The sequence below is a fragment of the Emiliania huxleyi genome (assembly GCF_000372725.1).
Source record: "Emiliania huxleyi CCMP1516 chromosome Unknown EMIHUscaffold_167, whole genome shotgun sequence".
NCBI classification, from domain to species: domain Eukaryota; phylum Haptophyta; order Isochrysidales; family Noelaerhabdaceae; genus Emiliania; species Emiliania huxleyi.
In genome coordinates, this window is record NW_005200911.1 from 22850 (window position 1) to 40161 (window position 17312).

The following is a 17312-nucleotide window of genomic DNA, read 5'->3' on the forward strand; positions in this document are numbered from 1 at the left end:
TGTGTGCGTGTGGGCCCGTCCTCCATGCTAGGAGGTGTGTAAGACTGACTGACTCACTGAATTCTTTTCAGTCGTTGAGCTTTCTTTGATTGACTCAGTCAGTCAGTCTTCTCTCTTGCAGAGACTGATGCCTCTCACGTCGAAGCAGCGAAGGCAAAGGTCGCCGCCTCGGCCACTAAGGCTTCCGCTCAGAAGGCCAGTGCCGAAGCTGCGGTTGCACTCAAAGCTAAGCGAGCGCAGTCGGACGCCTTCGCGCTGAACAGCCCAGTAGAACGGCGCGGGCTGTGCATATGCTGCTCGTACCCCAATAATCCAGACGTTGCCCTGCCGGGTGCAGTCTCCGATCAGCGCGCGATGGAGAAGATGCTAATAGAGAACGGGTACGAGGTCACCTTTATCAGCGACGAGGACAGTTCGTCTACGAGGAAGTCAGGCGAGCCCGTGATTGTCATCGATCCCAGCCACACGCGATCGGGCCAGCGAGGGACAGTGGTTGAGGCTGCACTCGGCGAAGAGACAACGGTTCGCTTCGCGGACGGCGAGGTTCAGGCCATCCCAAGCAAAAGTTTGGCGTTGGACCACTCAACTAGGGAGGGCATGTTGAGCAACATCAAGGCCCTCTGCGAATGGCTCGATGCAAAGCCGAACAGACAAGGCTGGATCAGCTATTCTGGACATGGCGCTCAGACAGCTGACACGAGTGGCGAGGAAGCGGACGGGCTGGACGAATGCATGATTCCGACCGATTATCAAGAAGCTGGACTGCTCACCGACGACGATCTGAAGGAGATCTGCGCCTTCCGCAACGACTCGTCGCTCATGGTGTTCATGGATTGCTGTCATTCAGGTGCACATACTGCGCGGGGCTGCGTCACTTTGCCCAGCGCTCACCCTGCTTCCCCTGTAACAGGTACCATTCTTGACCTGCCTTTTGAGCTCCAAAGCACCGCTATTGGCCCTGAGTACGAATACGACGACGGAAACGGCCTCATCTTTTGCGTCTCGGCGGCACTTGACTCTCAGGAGGCCTTCGAAACAAATGAGGGCGGCATATGCACCCGCGCTTTCCTCGGCGCTTATACGCCGGGCGCAAAACCCGCTGAGGTGTGCCTTGGCTCGCCGCCCATCACCCCACTCTGCACCTGATCTGAGTATAACCTCCCGCCACGGACAGATGTTGGAGCAAATGCGACGGTATGCAAAATTGAAGAAGATGCCACAACTGATTACCATGCACTCCAACAGAGAGTTCAGCGACGAAACCCCCGCGTTCACCGACCCGGATCCGGTGACGACCTCTCGGGCGCTGACTGACGCCGTCTCGAGTGGCCTCGAGTACGCAAAGGGCGTCGCTCCAGCAGGCCCAATCAAGGAGTGGATCGAGAAAGCAATCTCTAAGCTCTCACCAGCTGACGGATCTCGCGGTCTCGATTTCTACGCGCTTCAGGACGACATCAACGACTTTCTTCCCTTCGAGGTCGACTTCAACCTGCAGGACGGTGTCGACTTTTTCGAAGACATCACCGGCCTTGACTTGGACGGCGATGGTACCGGCGCACGCAGCTTAAACGAACAGGGCTTCGTTCGAAGCCAGGTGCTGAAGGGCTTGGCTCTGGTGACGCTGGAGGCAACAGCACTGGGAATGGGACTCGGAAAGGCGGTGGCGGAGGAGAGGCCTCCGGCGGTTGAGGAGAGGGTGGAGGTGGGAGTGTCGGTAGGGGGGGAGAGGGCTCAGGGGGCTTCGGGTTAGGTGGCGGTGGTGGAGAGGGCTCAGGGGAGGGCGGCGGCGTTGGTGCAATGTCGGGTGGCGGCGACGGTGGTGGGGTGGGCGTCTTGTCAGGCGGGAAGGGCGGCGGCGAGGGCGGCGGGCGGGGAGCCTTGTCTGGCGGGAAGGGCGACGGCGAGGGCGGAGGCAGCGGCGTCGCGCCGGGCGGGAAGGGCGGCGGCGACGGGGGCGGGCTCGGTGCCTTGCCGGGCGGATAGGGCGGCGGCAGAGGCGGCGGCGTGGGGGCGAGGCCGGGCGGGAAGGGCGGCGACGGCGGCGGCGTGGGCGCCTTGCCGGGCGGGGTGGGTGGCGGTGACGGCGGCGGGGTCGGGGCCTTGCCCGGCGGGAAGGGCGGCGGCGAGGGCGGCGGGCGCGGAGCCTTGCCTGGCGGGAAGGGCGACGGCGAGGGCGGAGGCAGCGGCGTCGCGCCGGGCGTGAAAAAAACCTTTTCTTCGTGCACGCGAATCAGGGTTCCAACTTTTTCCGGGGTATGGTATGGTGCCCCCAAAGGGTGGGGGGGTATGGTCCTGACCGCCTGCTGCCTAGGGAGGCTGGGTCTGTCAGCAGGCGGGGGGGTATGGTCTCGAGGTGGGTTGCGCCGACCATACCATACCCGCAAAAAGTCCGAACCCAGTAGAGTCAGACGGCCCTCGCAATGGGCACGAAGCGCACCGGCGGTAGCGCGTCATTAGACGACCTCAAGGTCAAGGTTCGGCGAGGCAGTGCTCCTCCGTGCGGGCCTCAGCTGGTCGGGTACTTGTCGTGCCTCGACGCAAAGGGCGGCAACAACGCGTCTTGCACCGAGATGCGCTTGGCGCTGGACCGGTGCATGGCGCTGGCAGGGCCAAAACCGAAAAAGCAGCACAAGCCACCGATAAACTATTTCTTGCAGCAGGTCGCCGCCGCCCGCGACACGCCCGCGCGACACACAACTCGCCCACATTGCTGACGGTATCCTCGTGCGCGCAGCTGGTCAAGTCTTTCAAGAGGAGATGACAATGCATGCGGCTGAGTCTACGCGGCCTTCGCGCTCTCTGTTCATGCTGTCATGCCACGTCCCCCTGGCTCTGCCGCGGTCCGCCATCTATTTCTCTCGGTCTTGCGCGTGAGGCATCGTGGTTTCTGTCCAAGACCGACTGACCGAGTCTTGTGTGTCGCTTCGCGCGCGATGACCGATGTGTGGCTTTGAGAAGGGTCCGATACAAGATGACCGATGTGTCTTGAAGGGTCCGATACACACATACTAGAACCAGCCCATAAAGTACACGAGGCACCTTACAGGTTCTCTAGCGCGCGGAGCATCCGTGAGACCGCCTCCTCTAGGGTGGCACGGCTGGTTCCAAAGTTGAGCCGGACACAATCGTCGCCTCCTCCAAACTCGGCCGCGCCGGTGAGGCCGACACCGTGCGCCTCGAAGAATGCGGCGGCGGTGGTGCCCGCCAGTAATCCCGGCACCTGCACCCACATCAAGTAGGACGCCTCTGGGCAGGTCGCGCGCACGCCCTCCGCCTGCGTCAGCGCGCCAAAGGCGAAGTCGCGGTTCGCGCGCAAGTACAAGAGCAGCCGCTGCCTCCACAGCTCCGACTCCGCGTCCCCGTAGGCGGCGGTCGCCGCCACGTAGCCGAACGGGGTCACCTCCGCTGCGTCGGAGCCGCCCGCGCAGAAGCGGCGCCGCAGCGGCTCGTGCGGGACGGCGGCGACGGCGAGGTCCAGCCCCGCCACGTTGAAGCACTTAGAGGGCGATGTGAGGAAGATCAGGCGCTCGCGCAAGCCAGGGACGTCTCCACCCCCGCCGTCCGACGGCAGCAGGCCGAGCATCGAGCAGAAGGGGGCCCGCTCCGGCTCGAGCGGCATCTCTCCCCACACCTGAGGCGCGGCCACCGTCGAGTGGAGGGCTCCGAACGCGAGTGGGGGGGGTCGAGGACTGCCACACCTCGTCAGAGCAGATGACAACGTCGCTCTCGACGCAAAGCCTCGCGACGCGCTCGAGGTCGTCGCGGCTCCAGCAGCGGCCCGCGGGGTTGTGCGGGTTGCAGAAGTGCAGCAGCCGCGTCGCTGGGTGTGCCAGTTCGGAGGCGAGCCTCTCCCAGTCCAAATCGAACCGAATCTCGATAGACGATGCGCCTGAGTCGATGAGCGGGATCTGAACAAGGGTGGCGCCGTTGCGCTCGACGGCAGCGAGGAACGGCGGGTACAGCGGCGTGAGCAAGACGACGCGGTCCTCGCGGGACTGGCAGGCTGCGCGCACGGCATGGTGCAAGCCCGGCAGCAGCCCGGGGAGCCAGCGCAGCCATGAGCGATCGGGCGTCTCGGTGCTGCCGTAGAGCGTCTTGAGCCTTCGAAGGGTCAAGTCCTCAAGCTCCGCAGACGCGTCCGTATATCCGTAGATGCCGTGCTTTGCCCGCGCCACCACCGCGTCCACGACGGGACGGGGCGCCTCGAAATCCATGTCCGCAATCCAGCATGGAACGATGTCTCTCCCGACAAACGCTCCGCGCTTGCCTTGCATCTTGCGCGAGCATGTGCCCGTGCGGTCAGGGCAGGCTGACGGCAGAGGGGGTGCCGACGTCATTCGACGCACGCCGCTGCGGCCGAGTGCACTCCGTGTGCACTGCTACTCTGCTGGAGGAATGGTTGTCGGGGACACCATCCCGGCGTGAACACGCCGATCTGACAAAATCCTCAATCCCTACCGCACGCGCCGCGACGCGGCGCGTGCGGTAGGCTTTGTTTGAAGTCAAAAGTCGAATCAGGGCGCCGTCGGCGTTGTCCCTGGATTTCCTCTCACGGACCGCCCGTCCGGCACCGCTCCGGGACGCACGCCGGCGAAGCACCATCAAGCTGCTATCTATACGGCCCCGGCATCGCCTTCCCAGGCTTAGCTAGACTGAGAGATATTGTGCACATGGTCAGCCTCTACAATATATACACTGACACTGAACCTCCCAGAGCTCGTCCCGGTCCGTCACGGCCATCCTCGTCCTCCGGCGCGGGCCCCCGGCCGCGGTGCGGTGCGGCGGCGTCACAAATCCGCGCGCGCCACCTGCCGAGCCCCTGCGGCGATTACCGCAAGTCCTTCGCGAAGAGAAGGAGGCGACGGCGGCGGTCGAGCTGCCGGCCGGTGCCTCGAAGCGGCAGCGCGCACTGTATGCCATCAAGATGAACATGGCGGCCGCGCCGGAGAGGGAGGCCGAGGCGACCAAGGCGGAAGCGGCGGTACTCGCTCCCTCCCACGCGGCGCCGCCTCGCCGCCGCCCTCCATCCCCCCCCCCCACACACACCACGCAGGCTCGCCGCCCAACGCGACACGAGCTGGCGGCGGCGGTGGCGGGAGGCTGGAGCAAGTACGAGGACAGTCTTCCTTTCTGGTCGCCAGACCCCACCCGCCGGGCGCAGCAGGAAGCATGGTTCGAGGAGGTTGCCAGTTCGCGGAGCAGGCTGGTGTGGACGGCATGGGGTACCCGTGGGATGGGGACTGGTGCGATGAGGACGCTTCCGACTACGATGAGGAGTACCTCCCGTCCCATCGTGAGGATGTGCTGTTCGACCTCGAAGACGGCGGCCCGTGGGGGGCGAGACCTCGGAGGCCGACAGCTGCGGAGCTCGCGCCTCTGGCGTGGCCGCACAGCTACTGGTGGCACGACCGGGACCGAATCGTCCTGCTGTACATGCACATGCTCGACAACCCGCCTGATGGCTGCTTCCTTTGGGAGGCTCGCGTGTGCGAGCAGGTGTGCCGTCTCTGGTCAGACGGCCGTGACAGCCCCCGCACGTCCGCAATCAGCTGCAATGTCCGACAGGGACGACTAGAGGGGGCGCGACCGGCATCGACAAGGGCGGAGGCGGAGGCGATGTGTGAGGCGGGCATGAGGGTGGTCTGGTCATATAGTGCACTTCCCGGCGGCGAAACTTCCGGCGGCGAAGAGATTCATGGCGCCACCTTCTTGGTGGGCCGTGCCGTGACGGTGCGGCGACGTCTCATGACGCATCAGTGCTTTGAGGATGAGGCGGCGCCTGGCTGGCGCATGCTATCCTCATTGCCCTCGTGCCCCAACCCGCACATGCGGTTCCCCATGTCGAGTGTAGCTTGCGAGAGATTGTGAGCCGCGGGGGAGAGCCCCTCAAGCCACTCTTGCCGCGCACTGCATGCAAATGCGGACAGCGAATCGGGGAGGGAAGAGATGAGGATCCGCGACCTCTACGGGTATCCTCTACGCGATCTCTTCTCGAGGCGGATGAGGCGGATGATCCGGAGCGCGTCGAAGAACTTCGTCCCGCGCCCCGAGCATGCATCTTGTGTTTGAGAGACGCTTGGGATTTGTTTGGGATTTGTTGTCCGGATCTAGTCGTAGTCTAGTGTGCGATACCCAGTGTGACGGCACGAATATGTATGTAATTGTACGTGCACACAGAGGACACACACACACACACACAGAGGAAAAACCTCGAAGCCCTGGGAGCCCTCCCCTTACTGTTGCGGGCTACTGTGCTGTATGAATGGTTGGGCAGGTGTGAACAACACCTCGTGACCACGGCGCCACAGGCGCCTGTTGATGGGTCCAGGTGATAGCCCTGAATGGTCAATGCATACGCCTAGTTGGGCCTCAGATCGCCCGACCGCGTCCCGGTGCTCTGTGGTCGGATTTGTGACGCCGCCGCACCGCGCCGCGGCCGGGGGCCCTCCGGAGGCCAAGGATGGCCGTGACGGACCGGGACGAGCTCTGGGAGGTTCAGTGTCGGTGTGTACATTGTAGAGGCTACCCATGTGCACAATATCTTGACTGAGAGCTAAGCCAGGGGAGGCGATGCCGGGGCCGTACAGCAGCTTAATGTGCTTCGCCGGCGTGCGTCCCGGAGCGCGGGTGCCGGACGGGCGGTCCGTGAGAGGAAATCCAGGGACAACGCCGACGGCGCCCTGATTCGACTTTTAACTTCAAACAAAGACAGTCGCACGCGCCACAGGGCGGTGCGTGCGACTGTCAGGAGCGGATCCGTCAGTTAGTCGTGTTCACGCCGGGATCGTGTCCCTCACTATACTTGCCCAACCATTCGTACAGGAGAGTATATAGAATTAGAGAGGAAAGGGACAATCGAGTGGTAAAACTGGAGGGGACCCCGGGCCTCGATACGAACGCGACATGGGAGCCAGGCCACAGAAAATATTAAGAATTCTTCGAACAGGAAAAAGGCCGTCTTTTGCCGCCGCTCTGCCTTACCACCGACCCTTACCGTGCCGCGCCGCCTTTACACACACACCTTACCTCCTGCTCGACTGAGTTTGCGCTGAGAAGTGACCCGAGCCGCCGGGTGCCCCGCAGCGGCCTCGCCGGGCCAGAAGAACCGGTCCGCGAGTGCTCCGCAGCAACCTCGCTGAGCCAGAACGTCGGCTCGCGAGGTGGGGTGCTAGTATGAGACCGATACGTCGCAGTTCTCTTGCTCCAAGCGCTTGCGCTTCGGCGGTTAGTGGTGCACTAACCTCCGAGAAACCCTTCGGGTCGCTCCTCATCGCAAACCCTGTCAGCAGAGTCCTCCTACGGGAATGTACGTACTTATAGCTTACTAGCTTGGTGGCTCGCTAAACGCTCGCCTCGCTGTCATGTGTGCGTGCGTACTTCCCGAGTGTGGCGGAGCTATACTCCGAGGCAGGTCAGAGGTTGGTTGTAAAAAATGAACGAAACACGCTATTGCACACTCACAACATACCGAATGACATACGTCTCGCACAAATCGACACACGCACGCTAGAGACGCTCCTTCCTACAATCTACACATCGCAAACACAGGAGACAGCTCCTACCTACCATCTATCTTCACCGCGCCAAACACACAACATGGTTCAGAGTCTGGACTCAGCTTTCACGCAGGGTGCACGCCGCTGCACGTGGCGTTCCCGACGGGTTTGCGCGATCGCGTCGATAGCCAAACACACGATCCTTCAGCCGATCGAACAGTGTGTTTTGCTCACGTCGCGTGCCATGCAACTCTGCGCCATCAGCATGTGCACTGAACCATCTCGCCTGCTCCTCACGGAAGCGCTGGGCGGCATCGGGCCCAGTGAATTGGGATCGCAGCGGGGGCGGCGAAGGCGGCTGCGGCTGCGATGGTCGTCGTGAGCGGAATGGCGATGTGAGGAAGCCGATCGCCCCCTCCAGCCAGCCGTAGAATGTGTCGCGATCGCCGTAGCCCGTTGGACTGAAGAGGCCGTAGTTCGGACGGCCGGGGTCACCCACTGCATAGTAATACGGAATCTCGCCCTCAGGATCGAACGCCTCCATGATGACGGAGCCATCAGCACCGCGCACAGGGGCAGGGGCAAGGGAGCGATGGTGTGCGGCCTCGCCGGGCGACATGTGTGCGGTGTGCGCGTCAAGCCGCTGCTGAGAAGTAAAGCTGCCGCGGTGAAAGAACATGGCACGTGGGGTCGGCGCATAAGCGGGCACGACTGTTGGCTGCTCGGCTGGCTGCCCGGTTGGTTGCGCGGGTGGCTCGTCGTCATCTGGCTCCCAGTCCGACGGAGGTGAGCCCCACCCGTCGTGGTCGCCGCCCGACGGCTGCCAATCGCCTGGATGGCTGCCGTAGTTGGCGAGCGGATGGCGAGCGAGCCAATCTTCCGGCTCCTCGACAGCGGCAGCAGTGCCGGAGGACGGCGGCGGCGGCGGCGGCGCGCCAGCTGCTGCAATGCGCTCAGCCCGAAGCTCACGCGCACGTCTACCTTCAAAATAGTAGCCGACGTCGACGCCACGTGCGACACGATCTTGATAGATGCGCTCGTCCCATTCCTCCTGCGGCTCGCCCGGGCGACTCAGCGTGTCCTCATCGACGCGGCGCTTGAGTTCGGCGTACGGTAAGCAGTACGTCTGCAAACAGCGAGAGAACAGCAGTGAGGAGCACCGCACGGAGAGCAGAGAGAGCTCAGTTGTGCACGCACCTGCTTGGCAGGCTCAGAATCTTCCTCGTCGCTGGCATAATCGTCCATCTCGCGCTCGGCGTGGAACCGCTCGCCGCCATCATGATCGCCCATCCAGTCGCAGTAGGACTCCTCGTGCATCTCGAACCCATGGCAGAGGCACCACTCACTGAAGGCAACGTACTCGTCGTCGTCGATGGGATCCTGCCCATCGGCCTCGAGCATCTCGTTGAGCTCGTCGATGTCGGGCCGGTCATCGTGCTCGTCCTCGTCGCCGTCCTTGCTGTCGACTTCCGCTACCGATTCCGCTGCCGCCGCCTCCGCTGTTACCGCCTCCGCTGCTGCCACCTCCGCTGCCGCCGCCTCTGCTGCCGCCGCCTCCACTGCCGCCGCCTCAGCCGCCGCCTCAGCAGCCGCCGTCTCCGCTGTCGCCGCTGCAGCTGCGCGCCTTCGCTTCTGGTCTGCGGTCCGCTTCGCCTTCCGCTCCTCCGGTGACATTGCGCTTGCCTTGCGCTTGGCGGCAGCAGCCTGTGAAGCAGCTTGCTGGTGCGAGAGAGCCTCCGGCTGCGCCTGCCGGTTCACGCCCGCGCGCCACTGCGCCTCGTGAGCATCCGTCGAGGTCGAGGTCGCGGCATCGAGGTCGGCGCGCATCACCGAGACACCGCCAGCCTTCATGGGCGCTTGCAAGGAGGAGCTGGGTGGCGGCTTCACCGGAAGTCCTTCGTGGTCGCCCTCTCGGTGCGCCCCCCCCCCCTCCCCCCCCCCTTCCCTGCCCCCTGGCGCGCGCGGCGTGCACCTCAACTCCCTCCCTTCCCTGCACCCACCCGGCACGAGGGGCCCGAGGCTCTCCTTAACCTTATTTTTACGTGTACAGTGTTCCTCGGGGGTACGCTCCTTTTACTGCATTTCGGTTTTCTGTAAAAGGTGTCGAGGTCCTGGAAGAACGTGTCGTGAGGGCGCTGGGAGCAGGGAGGGTGAGGCACGAACTCCCAACCCTAGTCCCAACTGAGCTGCTGCTGTGTAAGGTGTAACGCCACAGCTCTCAAGTCTCATGATCGCATCAATCCCTACACAAATCACACATAAAATATCATGTGTGGAGAGAGAGAGACGCATTTCCATCGCTTCGGTGTGAAGGGGGTGAACCGCGCCATCCTCGATCGCCGTGCAAAGCTCGCTTCCGAGCTCTCACGCCGCGCGTAGGGCCCTTAGGGGCCTAGAGAACACAACCCCCTCTCCCTTTTCTCCCAGAGTTTAAGCTAAAAGTCCACGGTGTGTGTGTGGTGTGGACGAGATATGGAGTATCGAGTAAAGCCGTAAGGACAATTGCGTCATGCGCGGGGACCCCTCGCTCGCCGGGTTCGTCAACCGGAAAGTCTTTCGAATAAAGACGCACTGGCCCCGCTCTCTAACTTTCGCTTAATATCTAGTCGACTCTGCTACTCGGCGCTCTCCTTCTCTTGCCGCTCGTCCATCATCGCCTTCGCCTTCGCAGTCACCTCCGCCATGAGCGCCTGCACCTTGTTCATCGGGCCCTCCTGCTGCTCGCGCGCGAGCTTCTCCAGCTCCGGCGGCGGCGCAAACTCCTCGCACGTCTTGCCCAGCGCCCAGGTCTTGAGGTTCTCGTACGTGGTTGCGCCGCAGATGAACTGCTTGGAGCGCTTATTGTAGAAGAATGGCACGCCGTTGCACCTGGGGCGAGGGGAGTTTTGCAGCCTCGGAAGCGGGGCTGGACGGTCGGCGAGCCGCACGCGCGCGGGGGAACGGGGGGGGGGGGGAGGGGGGGGGGGATGTGCCACGGTCGACTGACGCCAGCCGGCAGAAGGAGCACTCGGTGTGAGCGCCCGGCGCGGCTGGCGCTAATTGACGTGTCAGGGCCCGGAGAGGCGGAGGGTCCCCAAAACGGGGCTCCCTCCTGAGGGCCCCGTGCTGTTGCACCCGGATGAAGGCGGCCCCGGGGGGGTTGGGACCCGAGGCTGCTGATTCGTGATGGGGTGCGGTGGGCGGACTGCCCGTTGGGAAGCACTGGAAGGCGTGCCACGGCGCCCGTCGGCATTTAAGCGTGAGTGCGGCGGAGCTCACCGTCCAGCGTCGAGCCTCTGCAGCAGCTCGAGGTTCCTGCTGTCGTGCCACACCTCGAAGCAGCGGATCTTGACGCCGAGCTCGTTGCAGAGCTGCTCTGTGAGCGGCTCCATGAAGGCGCAGTAATCGTCGCCCTTGCCGCGAAACTGGATAAGGTCGGTGCCCTCGACCGGCTCGTCCGTGGTGAACTTGAGCTCCGACATCTGGGGTCGCGTGGCAAGGCGTGAGTCAGGGCCGACGCGGCCGCAAGATTTCGTGTGTGCGCGCTCACCATAAAGGCCTTGGCGAGCGCGCTCCTGTCTGACCGCCGGCGGCCGAGGCCGAGCTGAAGACGCGGGAATCGCCGCTGCCCGCGGCGGTCGGCCGACGGCGCAGACGCGGACGCCGCGGCCAGCGCGCAGCAGAGCGCGAGGATGGTTCTCATGATGTATGTAGCCGATTTTCTTTTTGAGAGCGCCTTCGTTGTAAAAATTTTTGGAAGCCGTCTCAATTCTCGAAACGCGGACATGTCCGACTGCTGTCCAAGGATCCCGCCCCGCCCACCCTGTCGCCTGTCGCCCCGCCCCAACCAGCCCGGGCTTTCCGCGCTTGGGGTTTCGCCCGTGCCGCCTGCCCCTGCCGGGGGAAGGGGCTCCCCCCCCCCCCGATTTCCCCACCGCCGAGCCCCCCCCCCCCCCGCCCGCCCGCCCCGCCGCCTCGCCGTCATATACTCGCTTTTGGGTACAGACGGCCAGACGTTTGCGAGAAGAGAGCCGATACACCGCACCGCGAGGGCACGCACGCGGCTCGCGGGGGGGCCTCTCTGGCGTGCCGTTCGCGACTCTCGCGGCAGCACACGGCAGCACGCGGCCCGGTCCACTGCTGCGTCCGTCTGTGGACTGTGCGTCTGTGCACACACCTCTCGCGGCGTTCCGTCTCTCCTTCTTTCTATCGGTTAGATAGTCTATCGCACTCGCAGCGCACTCCCCACACTCTCGCCGTTTGAGGTTTGTGTACTGTGAGCCTAGCGCAGCGCAAACTCGCCGTCTGAGCCTAGCGCAGCGCGAACTCGCTCTGAGCCAGCGCAGCGCCTCGGACCGAGGCTCCCGCTCGGACACGAACCAACATTTTAATATAATTCAATATATTTGGCTCGCCACAACACGGCGTGAACAAAAAAAAGCCGTGTCCGCCGCGCCCCCCGCCCCCACGCCGTCAGGCTAGTGCAAGTGAGCAGTGTGCGCCGCTCTCCGCGCTCGACGGGGTCGCGCTGGGGTCGTGTGATTCGTTTATCCCTATAACAAGCTTGCTCTCCTGCCTCGCTGCCTGCTCTCCTGCCTCGCTGCCTGCACGCTGCACCCCAGCCACAGAAATTTATTCGTTCCCACGAAGGGGTGCATTTGAGGCTCCGGCGGGGCGCGTGCGCCGCCCGCGCGGGGACGGGGCTAGGGACGGGGGGTCGACCGGCATGCTTGCGGGAATCCTCAAGTTCGTCCCGCGACCTCCTCGCTCGCCTCCGTGTCGCTGAGTCCGCGCCGCTCCCAGCACGCCAGCGGCCGCACCGCGTAAGCGGTCAGCCGCGGCGCGCCCGCGACGAGCGCGTCCACATCCGCCCGCGCGAGGCCCGGCCCCGGCTCGTGCCGCCCGTACAGGGCGGGCAGAAAATCGTCGAGCGGGAGGAGGTGCGAGAGGAAGCCGGAGCGGAGCAGCTTGCGCGCGCCCGAGGCGTAGAGCACGTACGCGGTCGTCTTGTACGAGAAGGAGGGCCGCACGAGCCGCAGCCGCACCTAGTCCCGGCGCGGAGCCGTGACGGCGCGAGAGGCGGGAGGGGAGCACGGCGTCCGCCCTCCCGCGGCCGCACATACCTCAACGCCGCTCGGAGGGTCGTCGACGCACACCTCACGGGCTGGCCAGCACGCCTGTCCAGCCAAGAGTCGCCCCGGTGACGGGAGTGTGGCCCGGCGCCGAGGCAGGACGCGTCGGCTCGCCTTCCTGCCGAGGTAGAGCAGGTCCGGCGGCGCGAGCCGCCCCGCCGCGACGAGGTCGTCGAGGCGGGCGAGCGCACCCGTGAGCAGCTCCTCGAAGGCGGGCGTGAACTCGACGTCGTCCTCCGCGACAATCGCGCGCGCCAGCCGCCGCCTCGCAACCTCCTCCCAGACTGCGTGGTGGGAGAGGGCGCAGCCGACCTCTCCCCACTTGAGATCGCGCGCGTAGAAGCGGTAGCGCGCGCCCTCGAGCCGCCAGCCGCGCCAGAGGCGCACGCCACGCGACCGGAGCTCCGTCGCGTCCAGCTCCCTTCCGTCGACAGCGTCGTGCACCCTCACGCTGCAGAGGCCGGCCCTCGCCGCGCGGTCGAGGGCGGCGGCGCGGCGGGCCGGCCTGCGCCGGAGCGAGATCAGATAGGTTGGCAGATGGCTGGCGCGGCGAAGTCGGCGGCGGCGGTAGCGCACGAGCGCTCGTAGGCCTGCACATCCTGCAAAGGCGAGCGCGAAAGCGGCAGCGGCGGCGGCGATGGCAGCCCGCTGAGGGGCCATCAGTAAGCTCTGACTGAACAGGATCCAAGCTGTCGAGCGAGTAGCAGTCTGGGAATATCCCAGGGGAGACCGCGCCGTTTTTGAGGGGCCGATTTCGCCCTCGACCCGGTCGCCGCCGATGGCTCGGCTTGTGCGGGTCCAGCGCTGCGGCCAGCCAGCGACACCCTCGCAGGCGGCCGGGCGGGTGCGGACGCGAGCTAGTAGGTGTCGCCGCTCACCGATGGCGGTGGTCGAGAGCCTGCACCAACTTATAAAATGAACTCGGCACGGGACCCGGCACAACCTCTGCACGTTTTGACTGCACACACACACAGCTGTGAGCGCTGTCAGAGCGGTGTTTCGACACCGATATCGTTCAAGGAGAACGCTGATTCGAAATCCGCTGTTCACACTTCACAGGTAAGTGTAAGCGGAGCAGCTGAGCGGCCTGCTTTTGACGCAGCGAATATGTTCACACCTTGAGCGGAGGCCAATTGATTCGCGAGACTCCGGCAAAAAGGGGGTTGGCAACGGGCTTTTGCGGACGCAAGCCTTCAGCTGGTGCCAAAACGTACCAAAACGTCCGTCCCGTCGACCAAATACGCGGTCGGTAGAAATGGCTTGCTTGCAAGAATGGGATGCCGACAGGCGTCAGGCGGCGCATGCCGAGAAGTCGCTTGCCGTGCGGGAGCTCGTGCGCCTCTCCCTGCGCGTGCAGTCCACGGGCGTCGTCGCGGAGCTTCATCTCGACACGGCACTGGTTGCTCCGAGCGGCAGCGGAGCTGATCACGAGCGACGAATTCGCCGGGGATGCCAGGCAACAGATGGGCGCGCAGATAATTGGCGTGGCGTCCTAAACAACGCGACCGACGAGCATGCTCAACTGCTGCGCGACGCTCTCTGCGACCCCGACTTTTGTATGCGCTTTGCCATTCGCCGCCGCATTGGCTCAGGGGGCACAGTCCGCTTGCAGTGGCTCTTCCGCACGAATAGCGTTGTTGGCCGCATGCGTCCTGGCATCGGGAGGGTCCGCCTAAGAGGAAGTACGTTCGTAAGAACTGATACATATACTTTTTGTGCGTGGAGCGTCTTCCCCTTTTGCGCAGCAACACCTTAAACTTTTCAGGCCCTCCAAATTCGGGTCGGAGCGTAGCGGAGTGGGCCCCGAGTTTGAAAAAGGGCGACGGACGCTTGCGTCCTAGCCCCCAACAACGCCTCCCCGGCGCAGAGGGGCCCCCGGAGGGATGCACAACCGCTCCACGCCACGCCGCTTGCGGCGGTCCTCTTCCCAGCTCCGCTGAGGTCACGCGCGTTATTCTTTTCCGCGTGCTGTTTTAGATCATAGATGGACTGGCGCGCACTGGCACTAACACGGGCGACTCCCGCGAGGCCGGCGAGGCAGTTGGCGTGCTCCCCTGCACACAACGATCACAAAACCCACACGCACACGGCCGAGATGCCGCGCTCCTCCTCGAGCTCCTCGTACTCGTACTCGGACTCGCCGGAGCCGTCCAAGGCCAAACCCGCCGGCAAGCCCGCGGGCAAGCCCGCGGGCAAGCCCGCCGGCAAGCCGGCCGCCAAAGCCAAGCCGGCCGCCAAGTCGCGCAGCGACTCGGACTCGTACTCGTACTCGTCGTCCAAGTCGCCGGAGCGTGGGCGGGGACCGGCGCGGCCGGCCGACAAGGACGCGGTGCTGCGGCTGCGCAACCTGACGCGGAACGTGACCGCCGAGCACCTGCGCGAGATCTTTGGCTACTACGGAGAGGTGGTCAAGGTCGACCTCGCCGTGGACAGCGCGGTCGGCCTCTCCAAGGGCACGGCCACCGTCGAGATGGCGAAGCGGCAGCAGGCGGAGGAGGCGGTCCGGCACATGGACGGCGGCCAGCTCGACTCGAATCGCGTCGGCGTCAGCCTCGCCTCCGACGGCGACACCAACGGCAAGGCGCCGCCTCGCCGGCCGCCCTCGCCGCGCCGCCGCGACAGATCGCCGCCGCGGCGCGGCTCGCCGCCCCCGCGGCGCGGCTCGCCGCCGCCGCGGCGTGGCTCGCCGCCGCCCCGCAAGGGGGGTCGCTCGCCGCCGCGCCGGGGCCGTCCCTCGCCTCCGCGGCGGGACCGCTCGCCGGCGCGCCGCGACTACCGCGACCGCTCTCCCCCTCGCCGTGGCCGCTCGCGCTCGCGCTCGCCGCCGGCAAAGCGCAGCCCGTCGCGCGACCGCGGGCGCACGCGCCGCAGCCGCAGCGACAGCGACAGCTACAGCGACTGACGGGGCGATGCCGCGTGCACCCCGCAAGCAGACTAAGCGGGGCGAGCAGTCTCGAGCTCTCGACAATCCCGGTCGGTCTCAGCGAGGTGCCAATGGAATGGCGGGCGAGATGCAACCAGGGGAGTACGAGAGCGCATACACAGGCTACGCGGCGAGACACCCGCGTCGAGCACTCCGCCCCACAGCGAGGGAGAGCTGTGGCGGAGGGGCGCGAGGGGCGGGGTGGAAGGGATAGGTGGAGGTGCAGGTGGGAGAGTCTCGAGGTCTCGACACTGACGTCCGGTCCATGTTTGCGATGTTCTATTACGACTAACCGAAATATGCATTACCCGTTTCCCGGACTCCCCGCACACAGACGGGGGCGAGCTGGGAGAGCGAGAGAGAGACCTTCCGCTCTTTAAAGCCGTATATCGTCACATGCGCCCATTGCCCACTCTAGCACTCAGCTGTCTGCACACTGCAGTCTGGTGCACCGCGTTCGGAGGTGTCCCATGCGCCATGGGCGGGCCGCGGCCGCCGTGCCGCGAGTCGAGCTGCCGTTCAAAGGCGCGTCGAGGCATGCGTGGGTACGTTGGGGGGGGGTGGGGGGGGGCGCCATGACAGAGGGCGGTGTGCGCCGCGAGAGCAGCGGCGGCGCAGACACCTCCCGCCGCGCGGGGTCCGTAGGCGGCGCTGCCTCAGGCGGACGCTGCACTCTGCTGCGCGATGCGCTGCGGCGGCTCGGACGGCGGCGCGCTCACCTGAGAGGAATGGCCCGAGCAGGTTCCGCGAAGGGTTGGTAGGCTGCGGGTCGGTGGTGCGGTGTGCTTTGCCTTTTCGGGCGAGACGCTGCGGAGGTGCGAGAATGGCTGCTTGCCTTTGAGGCCGAGGGACTCGAACATGAGCATGTCCTCGTCGAAGGCGGGGTTGGCCGTGGTGAGCAGCTTGTCGCCTAGAGGGAGCGAGGTCGAGGGAGCGAGCTGAGGGAGCGAGGTCGAGGGAGCGAGGTCGAGGGAGCGAGGTCGAGGGAGCGAGGTCGAGGGACCGAGGGAGCGAGGTCGAGGGAGCGAGGTCGAGGGAGCGAGGTCGAGGGAGCGAGGTCGAGGGAGCGAGGGAGCGAGGTCGAGGGAGCGAGGTCGAGGGAGCGAGGTCGAGGGAGCGAGGTCGAGGGAGCGAGGTCGAGGGAGCGAGGTCGAGGGAGCGAGGTCGAGGGAGCGAGGTCGAGGGAGCGAGGTCGAGGGAGCGAGGTCGAGGGAGCGAGGTCGAGGGAGCGAGGTCGAGGGAGCGAGGTCGAGGGAGCGAGGTCGAGGGAGCGAGGTCGAGGGAGCGAGGTCGAGGGAGCGAGGTCGAGGGAGCGAGGTCGAGGGAGCGAGGTCGAGGGAGCGAGGTCGAGGGAGCGAGGTCGAGGGAGCGAGGTCGAGGGAGCGAGGTCGAGGGAGCGAGGTCGAGGGAGCGAGGTCGAGGGAGCGAGGTCGAGGGAGCGAGGTCGAGGGAGCGAGGTCGAGGGAGCGAGGTCGAGGGAGCGAGGTCGAGGGAGCGAGGTCGAGGGAGCGAGGTCGAGGGAGCGAGGTCGAGGGAGCGAGGTCGAGGGAGCGAGGTCGAGGGAGCGAGGTCGAGGGAGCGAGGTCGAGGGAGCGAGGTCGAGGGAGCGAGGTCGAGGGAGCGAGGTCGAGGGAGCGAGGTCGAGGGAGCGAGGTCGAGGGAGCGAGGTCGAGGGAGCGAGGTCGAGGGAGCGAGGTCGAGGGAGCGAGGTCGAGGGAGCGAGGTCGAGGGAGCGAGGTCGAGGGAGCGAGGTCGAGGGAGCGAGGTCGAGGGAGCGAGTAT

The 17312-nt window shown here is 65.4% G+C and overlaps 7 protein-coding genes across 7 annotated transcripts in view; 3 read left to right on the plus strand and 4 right to left on the minus strand.

The window, feature by feature from the left end:
- Positions 1-24: 24 nt before the first annotated feature.
- Positions 25-2905, plus strand: EMIHUDRAFT_230770 (putative metacaspase protein; the record flags this gene model as incomplete). Its single annotated transcript, XM_005784825.1, has 8 exons — positions 25-34; positions 122-838; positions 911-1104; positions 1175-1547; positions 2235-2263; positions 2333-2387; positions 2458-2660; positions 2876-2905. The coding sequence occupies 8 exons, from the start codon at positions 25-27 to the stop codon at positions 2903-2905; spliced, it is 1611 nt and encodes a 536-aa protein (XP_005784882.1).
- A 59-nt stretch (positions 2906-2964) lies between these two features.
- EMIHUDRAFT_456059 (hypothetical protein) lies at positions 2965-4274 on the minus strand (the record flags this gene model as incomplete). Its single annotated transcript, XM_005784826.1, has 2 exons — positions 2965-3631; positions 3699-4274. 2 exons carry the CDS (start codon positions 4272-4274, stop codon positions 3041-3043), a joined length of 1167 nt encoding a protein of 388 aa, XP_005784883.1. The 3' UTR covers positions 2965-3040.
- A 5758-nt stretch (positions 4275-10032) lies between these two features.
- Positions 10033-11145, minus strand: EMIHUDRAFT_429577 (hypothetical protein). Its single transcript, XM_005784827.1, has 3 exons — positions 11026-11145; positions 10755-10957; positions 10033-10364 (listed from the first exon to the last, which is right to left on the minus strand). Exons 1-3 carry the CDS (start codon positions 11026-11028, stop codon positions 10112-10114), a joined length of 459 nt encoding a protein of 152 aa, XP_005784884.1. The 5' UTR covers positions 11029-11145; the 3' UTR covers positions 10033-10111.
- An 870-nt stretch (positions 11146-12015) lies between these two features.
- Positions 12016-13516, minus strand: EMIHUDRAFT_456061 (glycosyltransferase, family 25). Its single transcript, XM_005784828.1, has 5 exons — positions 13297-13516; positions 12722-13270; positions 12599-12652; positions 12080-12520; positions 12016-12051 (listed from the first exon to the last, which is right to left on the minus strand). Exons 2-4 carry the CDS (start codon positions 13265-13267, stop codon positions 12218-12220), a joined length of 903 nt encoding a protein of 300 aa, XP_005784885.1. The 5' UTR covers positions 13268-13270; positions 13297-13516; the 3' UTR covers positions 12016-12051; positions 12080-12217.
- A 346-nt stretch (positions 13517-13862) lies between these two features.
- Positions 13863-14448, plus strand: EMIHUDRAFT_230776 (hypothetical protein; the record flags this gene model as incomplete). Its single annotated transcript, XM_005784829.1, has 2 exons — positions 13863-14273; positions 14353-14448. The coding sequence occupies 2 exons, from the start codon at positions 13863-13865 to the stop codon at positions 14446-14448; spliced, it is 507 nt and encodes a 168-aa protein (XP_005784886.1).
- Positions 14449-14924: 476 nt separating this feature from the next.
- EMIHUDRAFT_49436 (hypothetical protein) lies at positions 14925-15161 on the plus strand (the record flags this gene model as incomplete). Its single annotated transcript, XM_005784830.1, has 1 exon — positions 14925-15161. A coding segment is annotated over one exon (237 nt), but the record flags the coding sequence as incomplete, so codon positions are not given.
- Positions 15162-15800: 639 nt separating this feature from the next.
- The window catches only part of EMIHUDRAFT_423761 (biotin synthase, BioB), a 3293-nt gene continuing 1781 nt past the window's right edge, over positions 15801-17312 (minus strand). Inside the window, exons 6-7 of the mRNA XM_005784831.1 lie at positions 16322-16442; positions 15801-16249 (exon numbers count right to left, since the gene is read on the minus strand). Coding sequence (XP_005784888.1) covers positions 16246-16249; positions 16322-16442 — 125 coding nt within the window. The 3' untranslated portion in view covers positions 15801-16245. The remainder of the gene's footprint in view (positions 16250-16321; positions 16443-17312) is intronic.

Bases quoted from the DNA above. Each gene is read 5' to 3' on its own strand.
- EMIHUDRAFT_429577 (XM_005784827.1), bottom strand. The intron at 10,365-10,754 runs GTGAGCTCCGCC...CCCTCGCCCCAG, and splicing joins CAGAGGCTCGACGCTGGACG to GTGCAACGGCGTGCCATTCT.
- EMIHUDRAFT_456061 (XM_005784828.1), bottom strand. From the start codon at position 13,267: ATGGCCCCTCAGCGGGCTGCCATCGCCGCCGCCGCTGCCGCTTTCGCG. The intron at 12,653-12,721 runs GCGAGCCGACGC...TTGGCTGGACAG, and splicing joins TGCTCTACCTCGGCAGGAAG to GCGTGCTGGCCAGCCCGTGA. The intron at 12,521-12,598 runs GTATGTGCGGCC...CGCCGGGACTAG, and splicing joins ACCCTCCGAGCGGCGTTGAG to GTGCGGCTGCGGCTCGTGCG.